We start from the raw sequence: 22,960 nt of genomic DNA, 5'->3' as shown, positions 1-22,960 counted from the left end.
AGCAGACAACAAAAAGCCGAGCCGCTGCGGCTCATGAGCCTTCAGCCCATCAACATACACTTACTGTAAGTGACTTGTGGTTCCCATTGTGCTGAGAAAGGCCCTACCCTGAAGCGAGAGCTAAATATGTCCCTGTGATGACAGCGACCGCACAACCAACTCCGTTCCCCAACCAGTGCAAATGCCAAAAAGGGGGGGGACACTTTCCCAAGTGTTTATGGGAACGACCTCAAAGTACCGTAGCTGCAAAAGTGCCCTTGCCCGTCTTTGGACTGTGAGTGGAAGCCGGGTAACACAGACGCATATAGACAAACAAACACAGGGAAAACGGCTTCAAATGTTGGCTTCGACAAGAGAGGGGAGAAACAAGGAAGGAAATTGCACGTCCTTAAATATGAATGGTCAAAATGCAGTTATGTAAGGTCAAACTCAGTCTTTTGCATGACCTCAAAACACAAATGTCTGTTGTTTAGTCCCCTCGCCTGGTACGCAATACACACAAACACCAGACACATCCTCCAAAATAAGGCGCGTAGCTACTCCCATTATCCAAGTTTCTCCAGAGAAACTGGGTCTACTTTTACACGCCGCACAACACTGCCAGTGAATTTAATGAGCATAAACTGTCAACCTCCTGTCATCCATTAGAACATGCACTACGGTACTCACTGTATATACAGTACATACGTATTTACATGCACTATAATTATCCACCCTTACACAGCCGTGCACATGTTTTGAGGCTCGGTGAAAATTGGGGGTGCGCACACGGAGGAGACAAGGCAGAGAGAGACAAACAGAGATGGAGGCAGAGAAGATCCCCTGATATTTGAGCTCGTCTAAAAATAGCCACACTGGAGCTGCGGAGATAAGAGTTGTACTGCTCAAAGACCTCACATCCACTCTACTTTTGATCTGAACACAAAGGGGATATGAGTTGGCATTTGGCCCATGTGTGTGTTCATGAAATGTGGTAATGTAAGCCCTCACTTTGCCGTCAGTGACTGGAGTATCTGCCGGCAGCAGCAGCCTCAAACGTACGTACGACACCGAGTCCGTCTCAGATATCAATGGCTTTCTGATGACATGACTTCTTTTTTTTCCACTCCATCAAATTTCAAAAAGCGGGAACCTAGGTGGTCGAGCTGCCAAGTTTGCATAGCGTATAATGCCGGGTATAACAGGCCAACAGCGCTGCGGCAGCTGACATCAAACAACCCCGAGTCGTGCAAAAGTCGGAATCAAAATGCCAGTTTGGCAGCAAGCCAGGCAGTTCAAACCCATCGACGTGTATGTACCAGGCAAAACGTCAAGTTACATGTGTCTCTGCCAGCTGTATTCATAATAAGTGAAGGAGGAGGATAGCTGTTGGAGACAAGCAAAAGGGAGAACAGTTCACCAAATCACCAAAGATCCCCGTGAGGCAGCGGGGGTGGATCACTTCCCCAAAACCCAGTTAAAGGGAGCGCATAAGATGGAGCGATGGGAACCCAGCAAGCAACGGATTCCTCTTGTGAACAGGTACACAATCCAAGGCTAACCTACTTTAATATCTTGTTTATTTTACATGCTTCTATTGCCATGTTTATCAGGAAGTTGAAGATGTCTTATCGATGGGGGTATCGTAAGGTTTAGAGACATATTCAGTTTGACAAGTTCTGCGCTATATTGTGCGATATAACCGTGTATTTTAAGTGCACAATGAACTCTGACGGCGGGAAACGTTGCGTTTCCACAGCAAAGACGTAGCGTTGCAACTACGTCACCTATGTGGGTCATGCCAGTCTCCATGGAAAAGTCCAGGACCTCCAGATTAAGCTTACATTCAACAGTTGGTGGCTACACACGTGCGCAAATAAACCGCAGCAGAAGGAGCACAGCCGGATGAGGTCATTAAAAAGTGCCAGTCGAACAAACAAAGGTGGCACACCAAGTGGTAATAGCAATTAAACTGAATGTAAATATTGTCACTTGAGATCTGAAAAGAAGTGGTTTCCACAAGGAGACTTGGAACAAGAATCTGACCCCAATAGAATATCTGTAAAATTGAGGCGGTCCACCAGTCGCCATGTGTGTGAGTCCAAGCTAAAAGTCTTTAATGTCACAGGTCCACACTCACCGTTGTAGAGTAATCAAACGCTAAAGCCGCTTCACGTGCCAATTCTCTGCAGTCCACGAGTGCCGCACACAGCTCCTGCAGGAGAAAGGAAAATAAATTCATCAGCTCCATACTTTAAGTATTCTGGACTCGTCATATAAAGATAGAGTAAATGTTTGGGTAAATCAATTCTTCCATCAAATATGACATGAAAAAATGTTTAATGGATCTATAGGAGTCAGGTTACGACTCCTATAGGCCCTGCTTCTTAATGTCTATGATGAAAATGAGACTTGTCAAAGAAGACGTCAAGTTTCTTGGAGGAGGTGCCGTGCATTCAGCACAAAACAGCAGCATTGAGGCCAAGAATCTCTGCAGGCAGCCAGTCGGAAAAGCCCCAGATCTAAACAGCGTAACACTATGACCCTGCCCCGAGCAGCGCACAACAAGGCAATGACACAACAGAGCACGAAAACAAAGTGGCAGCAAAATGCCAAGACATCCACGGAGGCATGGGAACAAGGAACAGACGCTTCCCCGGCCGTCACCCAATCACATTAGAGTTCTTTATTCCACTGTTAGAGGCACAAGGACACAGAGATGTGTTATGAAGGGAAAGTGGAGGCGACACTGGGCGACACTGAGGGGCAGGATTCGAAATAAATTAGAATCAAGTTACTTATCTCGTACTGCCCAAGCAACCTGCCCTTCAATGCAAGATGCAAGTTCACATGTGCTTTTAATCCTGAGAGAGCCACTCTGAAATTGTACAAATAAACACTTATCAGCCACTACACAGGATACCTTATAAAGTGGTATCTTCTTCAAGGTTCAAAGTGCAAAACTCGGTTGTAACAAGTGGTGAATGGCGTTATGGAGAACCAGTCTGCTCGCTCTCCCCCTGACCTCTGACCTCTGACACCATCCTTTCCTGCCACCATGTTGGGTGTAAGCAAACAGAGTCGTGTAACGTCTGGAGCTCTGTTACATGTTGATGCTGCGTTTCTGCATTTCCGTCACGATTCCCGCCGAGTGACCCGCCGTGAACCCTGCGCCGTCCACAAAGGCCTCGTCACACAGAGAACTGCTGCTGCTGCTGCTCACTGGATATTTTTTTCTCCATCACACCATTCTCTGCAAACCCCCGGAGATGGCTGTCCATGAAAATTTCAGCAGACCAGCAGTTTCGGAAATAGATCAGCAGCCCAGTGTGACACCGACAACCACGCGAGCTTCAGCAGCTCCTAACTAGACCACGTCTCCGTGCTTCAATGCATTGAGCGTCATTGCCTGCTTAGTCATTGGCTTCAACTAGCAGTTAATCAGGTGTGTCTGAAGAAGTGATACACAGGAAATTCTGAACAGATTATCAAAACTTGGTGATTTTAACGTGAAAAAGCTTGTGAGGTAAGAGATGCAGACCACATGGTGTTCAGTTTGGACATATTATGGGCAACATGTGTGTGTGTGTGTGTGTGTGTGTGTGTCATCTATATTCAAGACATGAACCAAGGTGCACCACACCTGCTACAAGGAGCTCACGTATAGGAGTCACCTTCCTCGCACTTGGCTCGCATTTACATATTTTTGCATGCAACGTGTGCACATCACGACGGATTCATGTGAAAACAGAAACAAGTTTAGAATGAAATCAAGTTTGTAGGTCAATAGATTTTTATATTACACTACATTTATCGTAGAAATTAAGTCAAATAGCACAACTTTAAGAAGCTTCCCGTCGCGCCTACTGAATACAAGCCCACAATTAAATACACTTATATGCACACTGTAATAAAACCTTTTTTTTGTGTGTGTGGCTTTGAGGCAGATACACTGGACGACGACACAATGTGAAACAGAACTAGAAATAAATTCACAAATGTATGGAAAAACCTTCCATCACAAACAATAACAGTTTGACAGCCTATTTAGACTCTTATTGAATGACTTCCTCTTTCAGTAATAGTCCAGATAAACATCAGGCTCCGTTTCTGTGAATGTCATCTTTATTGTCTATATGGCGTTGGCGGTCATCAAAGTGAATACAGGCCCAGAAATCCCTAAATCTGTGCATCCCCTAACTGAAACTGCGTGTTCCCAATGATGTAATGTGTGTATTAAGCCTGCTGAGGCCGAGCAGTGATGTAACACAGATAAAACATCCTGATACGATGATAAATGACCTTGTGCGAATCCAAAATACCTACAAATGAGAAACGTCCACGAGGACACAGTCTTACGTTTATTAATCTCACACGGCACAAAGTTGGTTTTGATTGAAACTCATGTATTAATCAGACTTTTTTTCCCCCTGTTGTGCGGCTTTTACGAGAACTAAATGTAGCAAGAGTAAGAAGTCGGCACGGAACGTGGAGCATCTATAGACGATGAATGTGCGAGAGTTTGTTTTTCTTTCCCCTTGGTTTTAATATAGTGAAAGATTTGTTACATAAGTCAGCAGGGAGTTGCTATGACTCACCTTGTGTGTGTGTGTTGTTGTTTTTGTTTTTTTTCCCCTCTCGTGTCTTGTGACAATGAAAGGCAAAGGAAGCAGAGAAGTAACTATCCTGGAACTCATGCTGCCTCTGTCTCTGAAGCCTCTATCAAACTAAAAACTAGTGGGTATACCCAGGGTTTTTAAACCTGAGTGAAGGCGGGGGACAACAACAACTCCATGGCCCTCTGATAATGTTACAGTGATTACTATTCTGCTATTATTTACTCATTTACTTGAATCACTGTTTAAATCAGTTGTTTAGATGATGCCATTGATGAAATAAATGATATTGAGCATGTGTCCTAACACTAACATCTATGCTAAGGTAAAAAAAGGTAAAAAACCATCACACATGCAAAATTCTGTTTTACAGTTTATGGTATGGTAAATAGGTAATTCCGAAAAGGTAAGCTTCAGATATGGTAGAAGAGCAGCCATCTGTGGGAATTTTGTGGGCTAATGTGACAGCAGAGGCTCGAACTTGTTTAAAACACAACCCTATAACAAACTGAAATCTCAATATACAATACGAGACACTTGAGGAGCACAATTCCTCTGAAGTGGAGGGGATTATTTGTGTTTGTTTGTTGTATTTGTGTTTCTGTAACAGCAACAGATGTGCCCTGTGCGTTCATCGGCCACAAAACTTATTTAAAAACAGGTTTCCCGATTCCGTAAAAACAACTGCTGCAGTCTCACCTCAGCAAGCAATCACCGTGGCAGATGTCAATTGTCATAAATCAAAGACAAGAAGTGGTAAGCAGTTCATGTTTAGGAATCAGGAGCGAAACGCTTAGGCTGCTCATTTCCAAATGAGCTTTGCGCAGCACTTAGCTTCTCAGAGCGACATGTGAAACTTGAAGACAAAATAAAGAGGGTGATCTGCATTGTCGCTGTAGCCCCGTAATCCTCAACAGTCCTCAATGCAGCAAAAAAAAAGAAAGAAAAAGGATTTGCTTCTAAGTGTGCTGCTGCCAAACAAGGTTCCGTCGCACTTCCTAACTCCATGACAATAACTATCTATCTGTCAATGATCCGTTGTGCTCATTCCATTCAGTTAGTTCAGGAGAGATGATGTTATTGTTGGGAAAATGGGTCGCAAAGATTAATGGAGCAGTTATATTTCATTGAACAGTTACATACATAAGCTGTTTCACAGGCATGACGTCCTAAAATATCCAGAAAATTGGGTCTGGACATTTTTTTTTGCCTTTTGCACATTTACATTATTTGGGTCAGACGCATTCAGAACAGCAGGGAAATTTTATTTCGGGAACATTCAGTTGCGGGGTGTAAGTATGCAGGAGGAAGAACATTCATCCGCTCACCATGAACTTCCCAGAAATACTTCTTCTGCATTCACACACTGGCTTTTCCCCACCCCCTAAACTTAGACCAGAATTCAGGGCACGTCTGCAAGCAAATACATTCATTCTCTATTCTGACTATCCTAACCTTATCCTTTTTTTTGTTCCTATAAAATTCTGAAAATATAATAAGAAGTCCTCCTGAAATAATTAATTAAACATTGCAAACAGGTCAACCAAAATGATAAAAAAAACAGTTAGTGGTACACTCCTCTCTCTCTCTCTCTCAATGGCGGCACACTTCAGTGCACTTCCATCTATTTATTCTCTCTCTCCAATATGTATCCAATAACTTTTTTTCGTGCAACAGAAGTAGCGATGTCGTCTTATATACATAACTTTTGAGATATTATACTCTGGGAGAAAAACACCCCCAGTGCCCCTCCATTAAAGCACTGGAATCCAATCTTGGGCGCATTATTGGAAGTGAATCACTGAGTGTACGAGTAAACGAGCAGCAGCCTTCGGTTCCACCTAATAATTAATGACTGTGCGTCTGCATGCGTAAATTCCCTTTAATTTTACATGAACTCTTACCGGCACCACTGAAAGTTATGATTCAATGTGCACACATGGAAATATTTATATATATATATATATATGTATACACTCATACTGTATTTTGAAGAATATAAATCACTGTTATCTTAAAAATTCTCTTTGCATATTATTGCAGGTGAAAGTGACAGGCCAGATGATGCAGTGAGGGTGATGGATGACGGCGACAGATTTCAGCCCGCTCCGGCATCATTATGCAGATGGCATGACAGCTGATTGCTTTTTGAGCTTGCCGGCTGCCAGGAACACTTCATTTTTTTGAAAACTGGAGTCAGGGATTAAAATGGGAGTCACATACAGTACTTCATGATGTTGTGACTCAATCGCTTGCCGCAAAAGGTATATTTTTTTTGCAACTTCTCAGTGACCAACATCGGGAAAAAAACAAAACAGCATCTTCGACATAATGGGGACTGCAGGATCGATACATTGTACATTCCCCGGTTAATTCGGGCTGACATTAACAACTTTATGGCTTAGACTTTAGCGACAGGATGATTTAAAAGATTTTACGGTGCATTCAAATTGAAAGCACTCATGATAATTGATTGTGGTGAATTTCCATTAAGGGGATAATCACGAATGGGGGGAAAATTGTTAATATTTCATGCCAGTGGACTTGTTGTCTAGCTCGCCCACATGCTTCAAAATTATCATTAAAAAACATCTCTTCCCTACCAAAATGTAAGAATGAGGGAATCAATTTGAGAGTACAAACTATAATTTTACATGTAGTGCAATAATATTCAGAATCGCAATTTTTTAGGTCAGGTTCATCTTGACGTGAAACCCTTGTGACGTTCCATGACTAACCAGCGAAAAAAATTCTTTCTCTTCTGCTGTTTGAGCTTCAGTTCCCCCCGTTGCCGCCTTTATCAGCAGGATAAAACGCCTGCATCCTTTGAATCATGGGCGATCAAAGCTGCTGTGATTATGTCAAAATGTGACATGAAGGCAATACTGATGCAACACCTGTTTGAGATGCGATGTGTCGAGTGAGGTTTTAAACGACAATGAAAAGACTTCACTGACAACAAAGCGCCGAGCCATGCGGGGAGCAAAGTGAGTGCAGATTAAAAACACTGATGCATCTTCTTTTTTTTTTTTAAAGCATTATCTGTGTGTGTGCGTGTTTATCAGTAGCCTGTTGACTTACCAATGCGTATCCAATTTCTTTCTCCTTTTTTGTCTAGCCACATCCTTTTTATTTCTCCTGACCCATCCGTTTTTCTTGCTTGCTCTTAAACTTCCTTCTCCTTTGACAGCGCTTGCCAGTTCAAAAGGAAACGTTTCAGCCCAATATCCACGAGGTTTGGTTTTAGCTGATTAAAGGGTGAATGTCGGACGAGGCGATATGCAATATACCTTACACATATATATAGATATATATGTGCATATATCTATATATATAGTTTAAGTTAAATATTCTCTGTGTTATTAAGGGTGGGAATCTCCAGAGGCGTCATGCCACAATAATGCTGTACAGTATTATTGTGATATCAAATTATACATATATATACCCGGAATTCAAACCCCTGCACAGCTATGCAAGCTTGTTTGTATAACATATAACTGAATGTTTCATATAATAAATAATAATAATGAATCTACTTCTACAACAAAACTGATTCTAAGTGAAGTTTGCACTGAAACACAACCCATAAAAGCAACGACGAGCATGTACCCACCATGGACGTCCAATCAGACGGAGCAGTGGGTGGGAAATGTACGAAAATGGGCGGGGCTAACACCATAAACTCAAGAGAACTGACAACATAGTTGTGCCAGTGAGGGACATTTGACTGCATCGTCTTTGTGCACGCTGATGTCTTCTTCTAATGATTGTTGGCAGGTTGTACACTGAGGTGAGATGTAACGCTGCCCTCCACAGGTCAAAGATCTTAATCACAGTTCACATTTCTTCTAAATCATCTTCCTCTACTAGAAGTTCAAAGCCATCCATTGCATATCAAAGACCTTCTTCTTCTAAAAATGGTTTGTGATGCCTTTGAAGATTTTGGGGCTCAATCACTGCACAGTTCATTATTATGACTTTGATGTTTTTCAAGATCCTTAATGGCTTTAAAGATCTTTCATCTAACCATAACACAAGGTCCTGTACCTCACAGGCGTGGTGTCATTGCCATTCTCTCTTTGGACACATGCTGGAACACCGACTGCTCCAATATAATGGAGCCTACTGGAGGCATGAGACAGGAAATAGCAGCGGTGCAGGTCTACCTGAAGAGGCTTCTGGAAATGGCCGGGAAGCTGGAATCTCACAAGGTCGAGCTGTTTGCCGACAGGCTAGGCGTCGCGCTGCGTGAGACCTTCTCAGGACACTGGTACCCCGAAAACCCCAGCAAAGGACAGGCATACAGGTGCATCCGAGTCAACAGGTTCAACAAGGAGGATCCAGTGATCCTCCGTGCCTGCAGAGAGAGTGGAGTTCAGTACAGTGACCTGGGACTGCCCTATGAATTCACACTGTGGGTGGATCCTGGGGAGGTCTGGTGCAGGTACGGAGAAGGCAGTATGATCTTCTCAGTGGCTACTTTCTCCAGTGACGGGGAACAGGACAAACAGTGACATGGAACTTACACTCAGATTCTTCCACAAAAAAGAGAGGACATGCACTCCCCCCTCTTATCATTGACACCAGCCACTGTTCCAAGGGATTAAACCCAGATGCTCCTCAGTGGTATCCAAGGAAAAACATGAACCCTCCCTACTACGAAGGCAGTTACTGCTCAGAGACTCGGTCAGGATACACAGATGGGTCACAGTGGATTTTGTTTGTGTTGCCAAATAGTGTGTAAGTTTTTTTTCTCCCCCAAAAACGAATAAATGTATAAATAATAAATTGTATTTGTTTGTTATTTTGGTCTCCAATGTTTCCCTGGCTGATTGTGAGAATATGTGTTAATGTTATGTGGTTGGTGTTGCTTTTATTGTTATTCCGTGCAGCAGTTTTGAGTTGCAATGCTTCGTATGAAAGGCTGAGTGATTGATTCAAAAAAATGAGAATTTTCTTTTAGCCTGGTTTTAAACTTTGCTGTGGACCATTGTCCATCTTTGTCTTACCAAGATTTGTTTATTACACATACAACATGTCTATACGTGTTCACCCTGCAGTTATCTGTGCTGCAACACCTCGTAGCGCTGTCAGGGATAACAGAGCCGTTCAGAGACGCGGCCTCAGCTGCAGCAGCTCTGTTTGCAGGTTCACCAGTGTGACTGAAGGGTTCATGTTGGGTGAACGTGCATCCATCTTTAGTTTTGAGAAGCATTTATTGCACACACATTGTGTGTGTGTGTGTGTGTGTGTGTGTCAGTGTCTGAGGGAAGCAATGCCCACACACGAGGGGGAGCTGAGAGGGAAAGCGCTGCTTAAAGAATGTCGAGGAAAATGTAATTTAATCATTTTAATTCAAACAACTGTCATCCGTGTATCAATACAATGTCCCCACGCAAAATACTGTCATACTATGCTGCTGTATCAATTTCCCTTATGTGTTATAGAACTAAAAAATGATGAGGCATTACCACATGACGGTATATATGAATTGTTTACAACACGTACTGTATGCATTATTGTTTTAAGTGATCAGTTTACACCAGACTAAGCTAATTTTGCCTGATTTCATTGCTTTGGTTAGTGTCGTGAACACAGCTCTAACTACACTGAGCGATACATTACAACCTTTCCGAGTAGAGTGCGTATTTGACACCGAAAAATTCAATCAATAAAATCAATAGAAGCTGCATTAGCTTTTTTTTCCAATATAATGTGGTTTTGCCGCTGAGTACATTTTCTTTCCTTGCTTTTTTTTTTTTTTTTTTTTAAATCTAGGAGCATAAGGAAATATTCAAAGAAGCTTCCTACAGTCAAGGCTGCTTGATGTTAGGTGTTAGCAATCCATACTGTGTTGTCACCCTCTGGTTTGTGCAGGGTTTTAAAACCAGAAAAAAATCATGATTTCACAATTTATTTGACACTTTATGGAGGTCATTGTTGTGTACCTTTGAAAAGCAAAGGCCTGATTCAAAGTTCCAATGTTATTTTCTGGCTCTTCATCAAATAAATTATTTATATAGAAACATTTCTATGCAACTTTCTTGTGTTTGGTAATGGCTGCCCTTCACTCTAAATCAGGAGTCTCAAACTCAAACAACCTTGGGGTCACTGAGCATCTAGTCTGGCCAGTAAGGGGCGGGGCCAGGCAAGTGAAAAAAAAATGATGTACACATGGTGTAAGTGCACACACTCCAATGCAAAGACATGCCATCCAGTTGATTAACCCTCAGGCTTTAGTCCACAGTATCGATTATAAGTCAGAACCACTCATTACAAGAGCACTAAACAGAGCGGCTGCATTAAAAGAGGTCAAACATGTTTGTCTGACTGACTCTGTCACATACGTTGTGACCCCCACAGTGTCACCATGTGAAAAACAGTGTGTGTCGCTGTACCTGTGAGTGTGTGTACAAATGTAGAAGTGTGTCACTTTCAGCTCGTGTGGGTTTTTACCCGTGTTAATAAGTAGTGATGAAAAGGTGCAATTCAGTTTGTAACTTATTTTTCCGAAATTGCTTCAGACTCCAAGTGAAGGTTTGAAGTTTGGGGGCAAAAATACACAGATGAGTTCAGTTAGCTGACATCCTCTGTGGCCCGGGAGGGTTTGGCACTCGCTCTTCCTGCACTGGCAACATGGGTAAACACAAACAAATGAGGCCCTGACCTAAATTAGAAGTAAAACAGACTGATTAGGTTCAAACCAGGACATGGTGTTTTTGAGCAAAAGCATAAACAAAAATAATGAGCAAAAAACAAAAATATGAAGATAACATACTTTGAGCAAGAAAAGTTTGGATCCCTTGAATCAGTTGTGCTCAAATCTCCTGCGCCGACAACACATTCAACGCTGAAGGGCTGAGATCCTTCATTTGGACACATTTCATACAGTGTCATCACGGTCTCCTGGTAACATAGCCCTGCTGTACATTACTCGCGTCACCATGACAACCCGTCAAAAACTGTATTTATAATGAAGTGTGACTGCAGTGGACCAAGGGCCTCAGGCTGAGAATCTTATAGTTTTAGCTAAACAGGTGGTCTAACCTTAGACAGAGCCACAACAAAAGATAAGATGATAGGATAAGAGAGGCAAACCACATGCTGTGATGAACTCTGTGCAGAGTCACAGAGAGATAACGCATGGAATAACAATAATAATAAAAAAAAAACGAATTCTTTCTTATTATCTTATTTTAAGCATCTATTATGGTATTAAATCATTGTAAACATGAGCCAAAGTATTCTCATTTTTCTCCCATTCATGTCCACATGCATGACACAGAAGTCATCAATGCCTTGCAGTTGCGCAAGAGTTAGTTTTATTGTCGGTGGCTTTTCTGCTGAACTTTGGCACTGCTGCCAAATGCCAGCAGCATCAGTTTGGATTGAACTGTTTTCTAAAGTGATAGGTCAGCACAAACGTCAGAGGAGAGAGAGCTTTGGTGAGCCGGGAGCTTTGTTTTATTTTCTCCAGAGAGACAATATGACAAACGTCTGACAACTCCATTTTCACTGAACAAACAGCAAGTAAATTAGAACTGATTTCCAAATCCAAATAGCTCCAAAGACTGCAACACAACTGTTCTATTTTTGAACGTATGTTTCCTGCTCATTTAATGTAATACATAGACGTTTACAAGTTGTCACAAATCAAATTCAACACCCGTCAGACAAAACACAATTATACATCTTATGAAATAGTTAAGCCCTACTTTTAACACAGTGCGAGTTATCCAACAAATCAGATGTGTAGTCACAGACACTTTCTGTAAAGCTAATGCAAACCACATCCTTCGACATTACACAACCGCACACTGGTCTTATCATCATTGGAGTCCTATCCTCCAAAAATGCATTATTCCACAACCAACAGCAGCAGCAGCAGGCCACGCTCCCTCACACGACAGTTGGTGTGTGTTAGTGGCTTTTACAAAACCGAGGGGGAAGAGCCCTCCTGGAAACAATCAGAGAACGACTGCGCCGTGAGCCTTGCAAGGCGATCGCGATGACGGCAGAACAGCGTGTACAAGACAAGATGATGAAGAAAAGCCAATTTTTTTTGCCAGATAAGTATTAAGCAGTTGAACAATCTGCTTATTTACCAATTTACACAAGAGTTGTTCTCTTTTTTCTTTGTGCTGTTAGGGCAACGCTGACATTCTGTCAAGGTAACGATTGTAGGCCTTAAAAAAAAAGAAGAAGAAGAAAAGGAAATGAGTTCAAAAGCAGTGAAACGCTATTTAGAAGGCGGATCATTGGGCAATGATTCCGTGTTGTTAATTTGAAAACTACTTGCTTTGAGGTCACTATGATAAAACCTCGATCAGATAAAGAACTCCCATCTGAAACTGTGACAAATCACACGACCGATTATTCTCATTATGTTCAGATACTCAAGACCCTAAAAGGGAAATTTAATCATGTCCATGAAAAATGAGGAGCTGTGTAACACTGTTCCACATGGAGCCGACTGAACATATGGAAAACAGCAAGGCAGAGGGAGCGGGGAGCGGTGTTGTTGCCGGGTTGTAGTGACGCATGTCTGGGAGACTATTTTCAGTCTCCTTAACAGCTTCCCTTTACAACTCAACCCCACCCTCTCCTTTCTTGCCAGCCACAGGCCACCAGTTAGTGACACAGACTTCCTCGAGCAGGGTCCCACACCCAGTCGACAGCATCTCTTTGTCCCTATTAACAGCTTTATAGTGACTGACGCTAAAAAAGTGCCAGGTGACAAAAAAAAAGGCCTGGGTGTTAAAGATCCAATAGGCAGGATCAAAATAGGACGACAAAAATAGTTTTTTTTGCGTTTAATACATACACAGAAGCAAGGACAGATGCACTAATTTCTTCCATAACAGAGATAATCTGAGACAATCTGTTCATCACTGAAACGCTGTGTGCCTATGTTGACACATTAGAATTTGTTTTTATTTGCGCACGCACACACACACACACACACACACCAATTAGTGGGCAGCACTGATCTGCCCCCAGGGGGAATTTGGGGGGGGGGGGGATGGGGTACCTTGCTCAAGGGCAACCCAGCCACTGACCTGGAATTTGATTTGAATCAGCGACCCTCGAAGACCCTCCCAAGCCCAATTTCCTAACGCATGACCATGGGCTATCCATGTTTGCGTGTATTTCCTTATTTTTAGGTTTCTTCACCGTGCAGGCAGTTGTTGCCGATGCTTAGTTACAGATGTTTCCACCAAAGGGATCTGAATTCAGAGTAGATGTCGTTCTCACTCGCTCTGAAATACCCTGTGATTGATCAAAGTCTCCCATTACACTGGACCACAGCTCTTAAAGGCTGTAAAATCAGCTAAGAGGACGAGCAGACACAGTTAGATATCATTTTCTTTCCAAAGTTTTTTCTGCTGAACTGCTATTTTTTTTTTAAGTTCAATACAAATGACAACAATATTAAAGAGTGACTTTTTTTAATATGCAAGGCAAATGTGAACTCCAAAATAGAAGAATACCTATACCTAATCTTAGCACCTTAAAACTGTAGTGTGTATATTTTAAATTAGAACAAACATCCATTGTTGCCATTGTCTTTGTCTGTGGCAACATTCCCAAACTGCACAAAGCCTGGGCTCTACTACCGTATATGTACACAACTAATTCACATAATAAATGAATGGATTCTGATCAAACAAAGACACACAAAGACGCCTGAAAGTGCCTTTCAAACACAGCTTGCCTCCATCATGACTCAGTGGTAGCACCGTAATGAAGCCTGTGGACAGACAGCTGGCAAAGGCCAGAGTGCTACAGCCCGCAGAGCCGTCTGTGGACCTTGGTGATCTCGAACGCGGTAATGTGGATGAAACGGCGGCTCATGGAAACAGATCGGGCGCCAAAAAGGCTTGAGATTTAGTGCCCAAGCCTCATCTCAGATAACGTCATTTTCACAAAGTTGAAGCCAAACATGCGAGACCATGACAAAGAGGAAAGTTCGCCAACGTTGGTGCATTTCAGACAGTTCAGTATGGATTTTTGTATGCGTGTCTTTGTGTTCCTATTCAGACCCTGCAGAGATAATTCCATAAAAAAGCCAGTGTCATGCAGCAGGTTTTCCCGAGCTATCAGTTCCTCCTAATCTCTGGGCTGCCGACCTCACAGAGACAGAGGACACACTCAACCATTCAGCCGAGGCTCCTCATTCACACAGCAGAGAAAGCGCTCCTTGTTCACTGTGCTTAAGTGTTTGCCTCTGTCTGCGTGTGCGTGTGTGCGTGTTTAAACTATAATTTGCTGCCTGATGTCAGAGTCGCACTTCAGAGACGGTTTCTACATTTAATCTATTGCTAAGAGAATTACAATTCTGTAACCAAGTGTGGTGCAATACTCTGGATCACTGTATGAATGGGAACTCGGTGATTCAGCAGTGTTGATGAGTCAGTAGCTTAAAGGGCAATGTCACCCATTTTTTTTTCGTACGAATATGTGTTTGCCTCAACCCCTCCAGAAAATGCCAGATCCAACTGGAGTCAGGGCTATCTACCTTGAATGCTCATGTTGCACACTCCCGTTTCAGTTCAGGAAAAGATAAATCTAAAGATCATATTTGACCATATTTGAAAGAAATGATAATCCTTCAGTTTATTTGCACTGCATCTAACAAAGTTATTATAATACTCTGCTTAGCAAGTACTTGCTTGCTATACTGCATCTGCAGAGATAAACAGGCATCTCTTGCCATCACCATGGCAGCATTTATTTTTAGACCATTTACCCCAAATTTTGCATCCTTCAGAGTGTGAGCTCGGAAATCTGTGAAAACAGCCCCGTCTGCCTGAGTCGTGTGCTTTTATTCATCACCTCACTGTCGTGTTTTTGTTTATTGTCGCCGCCGTGGTTGATGTACCATATGCGCACTTATTTTCAACCCCAATCATAAAGTGTGGCTATAATGAGATGAAAAATCGGTGCTCAATGCTTGTGAGAATAAAGCATTTAGAAAGCAGCGCTGGGAGTTGTTGTTTTCTTTAAAGCTGATCTGGACAGAGCTCAGTTAGTTTCCTTTTGCGTGTTTGTTTTATGACGCCAAAATAGGTGTATGGCATGGTACATGTGTGATTTAACACAAGCGAGCCTGGTAATTCAGGTTGTAAAAGCAATAAAAACATGCTCTTCAGTGGTGAGGTCAAGTATTAACATCATGAACGTTGGACAAATTGTAAAGGCATGTAAACATTGTTTTACATCCCTTTACATGGTTACAAGTAAGCATTGGTTAACATCTCGAGATGAGCAGGCAAACTCAAGATCACAAAGTTCAATCATCAATACTAAGATTACCTTAAGTCAAACACTAGGGAGAAGCATTTAAATAAATCTGTCCAAGTGCTTCTATGAGGTAAAAAGTGCATATCCCTAAGATGGTAGTTGTTGAGAAAGAGAATGCACATATACGTATAAGAATGTCTCCCTGTTCCAGTTATGGCCACAGGCTTCTCTTTTTTTTTTTTAAATCCCAACATGCGATGATAAAATGCATCATTCCTCCAAGTGTTTTCCAAGTCCAGTCAACCGTGTCTGAGATATCACTTGTGACACATGGACAAACAAAGGGAAGAACACCCTTCGGCCAATTGGTGTGATTGTGAAAATCCCACGACAGAGTGGGGGTTAAAAAAAAAGTAGCCATCGTTCTTTAGAGGAGTCATTGAAACACGATCGATTAGATAATGTCAAGGAAATATTGTTTATTCAATTTTTTTTAAATGGACAAGAGGACTTAAAATTGCTTTAATGACAATAAGGTAACCTACAGGAAAAAACAGAAGTGACAAAGCCAAGCATTATTTATCATATATTATGTCAAGCAAACATAATCAAGGCCTGTTCCCCAGGTGTGGGTTTGTGACACAGGGACAACCATTTCATTGTCATTACAATCCCACAGTGCGAGTGTAAACACATAATTAAATCAATTAATATCAATTAGTGAATTGCACTGTGCTGCTTCAGCCAGAAGCCAGTCTCATGAAGAACAACCATGTGTACCTCAAAGCAACATTTCTGCCCTGACCTCCATTAAGAGGAACATGTATAACATGCATGTGAACAGTATCAATAAAGTGAAGCTTGTTAGGATTAGGCTGCCAGCGATTGATGAGCCAGGTCTAACGGCTACGTCTGGACGAATTAGAGTCTCCGACGACAACTCGAATGAACCCAAACTCAGCTGTCTATAGCGTCATCTACTGGTGAGTCATTATAAGTGACTAGTCCAGTTAAGAGCCGCGTCCAAAACTTAGAAAAACGTAAAAAAGGCTTCTTGCAGCTGACAAGACAAATATGTTTTTAATTCAATCAAACAGAATCTTTAAAATTAGTTTTTAAATGGCTTTACTCAAATATGGATCTAAAAATATGGATAACAACAAAACTACTGTATGTGATTAATGCGGGGGCAGGTCTGTGTATTTTTTTTACATCTTCAAGCCAAAGGAAAAAAAGAACTAAACTATTAAAATTGATGATGGTTCAGCATCAACGCAAGCAAGAGTTATCAGTGTTAATGTGGCTGTATGTAACAATTTCACTAACCATAATGACTAAAACAAAATGGTGGCACATTTAGATGGGTGTACTGTAGAAATGTGAACCGTGATGAAAATAAGTTTTCAAATTCATCTACCACTTCAGATCTGAAAACACCCATGAGATGCCAGGTAACTCAGAACTAGCCCATACGGAGGTTTTACTAGTCCTCAGTCCTGAATGAGTAAGATGCTTTATTTATGGGACACTTTATAATCCCCAGAAACACACCTTTCACTGAAGCTGTGCACCTAACATTTCATGTTTCTGGTCGTACTGTTGCTTTAGCAGCTGTGGTCAAAATTCAAATTTTTAATTAAGCTGCGGTATCTCTGAAAGTTGCTTCAAGGACACAAAGATCCTGCCATTATTGTGCCCAGAGACCCTTGGCCACACGTCAGAGTGGACATAAAAGTGCTCACAGATGACAGAGGAGATATAACTGTCGCTGAGCAATCAATCAGGAAGCTTTTCTGTTGGAGTTTTTGATAGTTACACTGCACGGGTCATGTTTGACAACAAGAATGGGGGGTTGCATTCGTACAGAAATGTGCCTCCACACACATGCACGCACGCACACACACACATACACACACACCGTCCAAGTCATTGACTGACAGACCACAATCCAATTTATCTCAGCCACAGAGCGATCAAACATTGGCCTCATAAATCATAAAAGCTGTCATCGTTGTCCAGGCTCCTGTTAGCTGCCCACAGACGATCAACAAGTGGAGGGAAAATTAATATTGTAAGTGTCATCACTGAGCTGTGGACACCAGCCATTGTCACCGGGATTAATATTTTGTGCTCTTTCCAAAGAGACAGCAGAACGTCGATCCATTCTGTTGCGTGTCAGAGGTCTGGAAAAATGATGAACATGCCAGAGGTGTAAAGAGCAAATACAAAAAGTCTATGGATCAACTTTCAGTGTGTGTGTGTTCCTGTATTTGTTGCTTTGTGAGGACCAAGGTATAAAACATATGGAGTGAGGACATTTTAGGAAAGTGGGGACATTTTGGCTGGTCCTCACAGCTTTTAGGGGTTATGAATTGGAGATGGTTAAGTTTAGTGTAAGGGGCTAGGGAATGCATTATGTTTATGAGGGTCCTAGTTTGAATGATGTGCATGTGCGTGTGTGTGTGTGTGTGTGTGTGTGTGTTTTGATAGGCTGGTGTTTGTTTAATTGATGATGGTATTTCAAGAAGTGACACGACAAATTCAATTTAACACTTGATATTGCACGGAATAAACATGAGAGCAGAAAGTTGTTCTATGTCCGTCTGCAAGAAGATCATTGGCCCAGCTTAAGAATTTTATCATGTAATTTTTGAATTTCATAAACTTGGTATAGGAAAAAGTACTGTTTACCAATCGGTATCAAAGTCTAGGTATCGATATTGATACCATATTTTAATCAAAACCTAGCCCTACTCATTTCTTAAACCGCTTCTACAGCATGACGTAAAAATACGTAATTAAAATTAAATGAATAAAAAAGTTGCAGTAGCAATTTATCCTTGCCACGGTCACATACAGTAGAAGCAGAGCAGCCGACATGACCTTTTCAACTTGAAACTCGTCTTGGGGGATGGTGACAAAGAGTGATGTCATCCCTCATTGCACAAAATGCTCAAGTCAAGGTTTGAGGCTAAAATCTGTGCTTATGCTGAATGCAAGTTGTACCACAAGTGCAATTCAGTGGACTATATGTTACATTTATCATCTGCTCTACTTCTTACAGTTGTTTAGTTTTTAGAAACAATTCAAAAAGAACAAGGAAAAGGGATCATTCTTCAGTGAATTTAATATTGCTATTCATTGTTTGGTGATACAACTCATGATCGATCATCCAAACCGAAAAGATGATTAAATGTCCTTTTAAAGGCACAGACATTATACTCATGTCTGGACTTTCCCACAAAGGCAACAACCAATTTCCACAAAAAGCCAAATTCATATTTGTGGACAACAGCACATCTTTGAGGAAATTCTTTCTCAACGTTTGACACTAATTCCTCATCATCTGAAATAATTATGAATATGTAGGGAGTGGTGCTTAACAGTTAGGTCTGGGTTTTTTTCTAGAACAGCATGAAGTCACGATGTTGAACTATTCAAGCTGTGACACATGAAAGAGATGGGAAGAGCCAGATGATTAAGGTCTGCCAAAGGCAGCGGTTGAGCTACAGTACTACACAGTGCCCTTGCCATCTATATTAGGAGTCATCCTACATGTAAAAAACGTCTCAGATGATTCAGATGGTTCATGAACGACAAATGTTTAACTGTGGCTAAAATAACCTGAATTCTAGACACAACAATTTGAATTAGAGCATGCCATTCTCCTAGAGATAGCAAAGCCCTCAAGGGTGATGAATGTAATTCTAAGGGACTGTACAGGACAATGAGTCAACCCTAAACTTGATGAACACCAAGGAAAACTCCAGTATAAACTAATTTAATGAGTGGAGGGGACATGTGTTTGGGCTTGTCAGGCAAAACCAATGATTAACCTTTCTCTTACACAGAGACGAAAGGCACAGATAAGGGTTAACGTTTTAGCAGGAGATACACTACACTGATGTACCGAAGGTACCAGACTTTTCAAAGAGAAATTCCCAGCCTTACTGAATAAAAAATCAGTTTCAGGAAGGCTGACACAGCCTTGCATGAGTTGTGTCTGACAATGCAAAAGCCCCATTTGATTAGCTTGCAGATTTTTGTTTGCTTAATGGCTTTTTTCCTCCTTTAGTTTTTGTGGTTTTCTTCATTCAGGCAAAATGTTTTTTCATATCCATCAGGTGATTTTTTTTACATTTTCCCACAAAAATATATATATAAAAGTGAAAATCAGAAAATAGATGATGGGGATTTAAATACAGAAAAATGAACTCTATATGTAATTTTAAACATCAAAAATAATTATCATCATGGAGGATTTAGACAATATGTTCTTCAGTAGCCGTGGAAAGCCTCCAACTAAACATGCACACTGTTTATAACTTGTACAACTTGTACATGTATCTGAGAACTTGTTTTATTTGACCTATTTTTAAGGATTGCACCGCATGTATAGAGAAAGAGAGGTAGAAGATTAAAAAATGGTTTGGTGGCTGGAAGTACAGTATCAAAATCCCATTAATTCAATCTTGCCTCTGGACAATGGAGGGTTTTTTAATTTGAGTTAAAGAATTTTCCACTTGCTCTCTTTTTCTTTTTGCACCCAACATATGATATAGAACGATTTCTGCTTAATGTTTAAACTTAAAACTAGAGATGGGCATACAGTTAAAGCATTCTAAATAATCCATAAAAATCTGAAGTTAATGCAAATGTTGACTTCTGATCTAAGCATTTACTACAAACTCATTAATTATCGATCTTCTGTTCAATAGTTACTGTGTTAGATTTAAAGAAAGAGGGAGCATTACCACAGATAGTACCAACAAAATACTAATGTAATGATTAGTATATTGCATATATTGAAATGTATTATTGCATTTCTTGAAATTTGCATAGAGCATAAAGCAAATAAAAAAAGAACAAATAAATTGCAGCACTTGTAATTTGCTAGTGGTGAAATTCAAGAACTTTTTAATGACTTTCCAGGACCAATTCCCTTAAATTCTTGGACCAAATGTGCTTAAAATGGGAGGGCAGCTTCGCCCATGGTGTCCACTTTTATTGATTTGCCTCACACTCTGCATCTGGACAAGAGATTGTTCTTGGGATCTTGTGCAAACCAGTCTTTGTAATTTTCTTTGGTGAACCAGAGATCTTGGACTTTTCATTTTCCATGCATCACTTGATTTGCTCTCGCTTGCTTGACGTTACTCGCTCATTGTACTGCATGGAAACTCACGTCAACGGTGAAAAGAGACAGTGTATGGTGTCCACAACACCGCCAGTAATAAAAAAAAAAAATTACGCATTTAACAGCTGGTGGCGGCAGAAGACATTTAGCTAAATATAAACTGAACTTCTTTCTTCCCGCGGGAACCCTGTCAGTCCTACTCTGTATGATATGAGGTGGATATCAGCTTTATATTCACATGTCTGCATATAGCATCAGTAGCTGAAGTAACACAGTCTCATCATGAAACGGTCAGAATCAAATCCTGTTCAAATCCATAAACATAATATACAAGGCGACATTAATATCAGGCACTGTGTCAGGCAACTCGTCTCTGTGCCTGCTGTGTTCATAAAAAGTTTAAATGGTACATAGCTGAAAACAAAACAGTCAGAGACAAGCAAACGGGAGAGAATTTTACTGGATCACCTATGATCCCAAGAGACGGCAGAGGTGAAAAACTTTCTCAAACCAAGCATAAAAGACAAGCTTAATGGGAACCCACAAGAAACAGATTCCGCTAGAGTAGTGATATATCAGGTACAGAATTAAACGTTTAGAAGCTTGAATATCTTGTCTATTTTGCATGCTTTTATTGCAACGTGTAAGTGTTCTCCAGAGTAGGGTGAGGGAAAGTTTATCAGAAAGTTGTAGATAGTAGCTGTTTCCTTACTATCGCATTTTAAAGGTCAGATATATTTAGTCTGTAACATTCTGCAGTATATTGCTCAATCTCATCTCTGTGGATTTAAAGTGCACAGTGAACTCATGACAGTTTGAAACGGCAGTCTAAAGACACACATGACCTCCAATAAGATAATGTTCCTACCATTCATCTCTCCTCTGTATCTTCATGCAGTGAAGCTGATTATCTGATCAGTTTTGGAAATATTTCAAGTGCTTCTTTGCCTCATGCAGTGTAATTACCAAAGTACCTCTGATTTACTTGTAGCCAGAGACATAACGCACTGCTCTTTAATCCCCGAAAGACACTGAAAGCTGGTGCCAACTGCAGCCAAAATGAAAAACTGTGGATTATCATCCAAAAATTGCAAAACCTTGCCAATCTTGTCACCGTATGAATCTGACAGATTCCTGACTGCTCATGTTCGGTGGTAACTACTCAACAAGCACATGTAATGCAAACATTCAGCATATTTTGTGTTATCCAGTGACTGACTGCTAACTACCTTCTCCTGTGAATCCACTATCCTTGTGTTGATGTGTACATTATCGTTAAAATAATGGCTTCAGAAGGAAAAATGTCAAAGCTGGAGTTAAACCTCCAGATTAGCTGACCCAGGGTGGCAATGGGTTGGAGGAGCGAGTAGTAAAGGACCTTTTTTGACAGTGTAACCTTGACTTAATGCCTCAGCTCTAAAAATGACCTGACTTTTAATTAATTGGTTTGTGCTTTGGTTCATGCGTACATAAAGGAGAAAGCCTTAAGTCATCCTCGGAAGCTTGGATTCAAGTAGCACATGTAATCTGACAAGAGATTAAAACGAAACAATGGTATGGGACCAACTAATTCTGCACGCCATCATCCAACAACTGTAATCTGGATCAAATACCTCTTTGTAACCCTGAGAAGGGATTTTCCTCTGCTGCCACCATCATCTAATGGATAGATTCCGTGTATAGTGTTGTGCAGTATGAATAAAATGGCTGTATTTCAGCATGAGACAATTTCTAGGAGGCAATCCTCGGTACTCCCACCCCTTGCTTGTGTGTATGCAAATCTTGTTTATTCATAGCGCAAACACACAACTATCTGTTTTTCAGCTTTCACTTGGGAATCATCTTAACAACATGATCTTAATTCAATGGACATTTTATAGTGATCACTATCAACTGATTCAAAAAACAGTTATGGCCCAGTCCTACTACCACTGCTTCCAAATGCCAAAGGATATACCAACTCTAGTTGTGCTTTTTAATATAA

At 41.0% G+C, this 22,960-nt stretch overlaps 2 protein-coding genes across 3 annotated transcripts in view; one reads left to right on the top strand and one right to left on the bottom strand.

Moving 5' to 3' along the window:
• Nucleotides 1-22,960, bottom strand: part of adarb1b (adenosine deaminase RNA specific B1b) — a 123,534-nt gene that overhangs the window by 80,208 nt on the left and 20,366 nt on the right. The window contains exons 1-2 of one of the 2 annotated variants that reach the window (XM_058615926.1): nt 8,762-8,900; nt 2,120-2,194 (exon numbers count right to left, since the gene is read on the bottom strand). The gene's annotated coding sequence lies outside the window, so the exon portion shown is untranslated. Of the gene's footprint in view, nt 1-2,119; nt 2,195-8,761; nt 8,901-22,960 lie in introns of those variants that run through there. The other variant, XM_058615917.1, reaches the window with a different exon arrangement.
• LOC131445103 (protein BTG3-like) lies at nt 7,490-9,388 on the top strand. The gene is made up of 2 exons (XM_058615952.1): nt 7,490-7,582; nt 8,650-9,388. The coding sequence occupies exons 1-2, from the start codon at nt 7,569-7,571 to the stop codon at nt 9,107-9,109; spliced, it is 474 nt and encodes a 157-aa protein (XP_058471935.1). The 5' UTR covers nt 7,490-7,568; the 3' UTR covers nt 9,110-9,388.

This window comes from Solea solea, chromosome 2, assembly GCF_958295425.1.
Source record: "Solea solea chromosome 2, fSolSol10.1, whole genome shotgun sequence".
Taxonomy (NCBI): Eukaryota; Metazoa; Chordata; class Actinopteri; order Pleuronectiformes; family Soleidae; genus Solea; species Solea solea.
The sequence above is the reverse complement of the archived record's forward strand: the minus strand, read 5'-3'. Positions and strand labels throughout refer to the sequence as shown.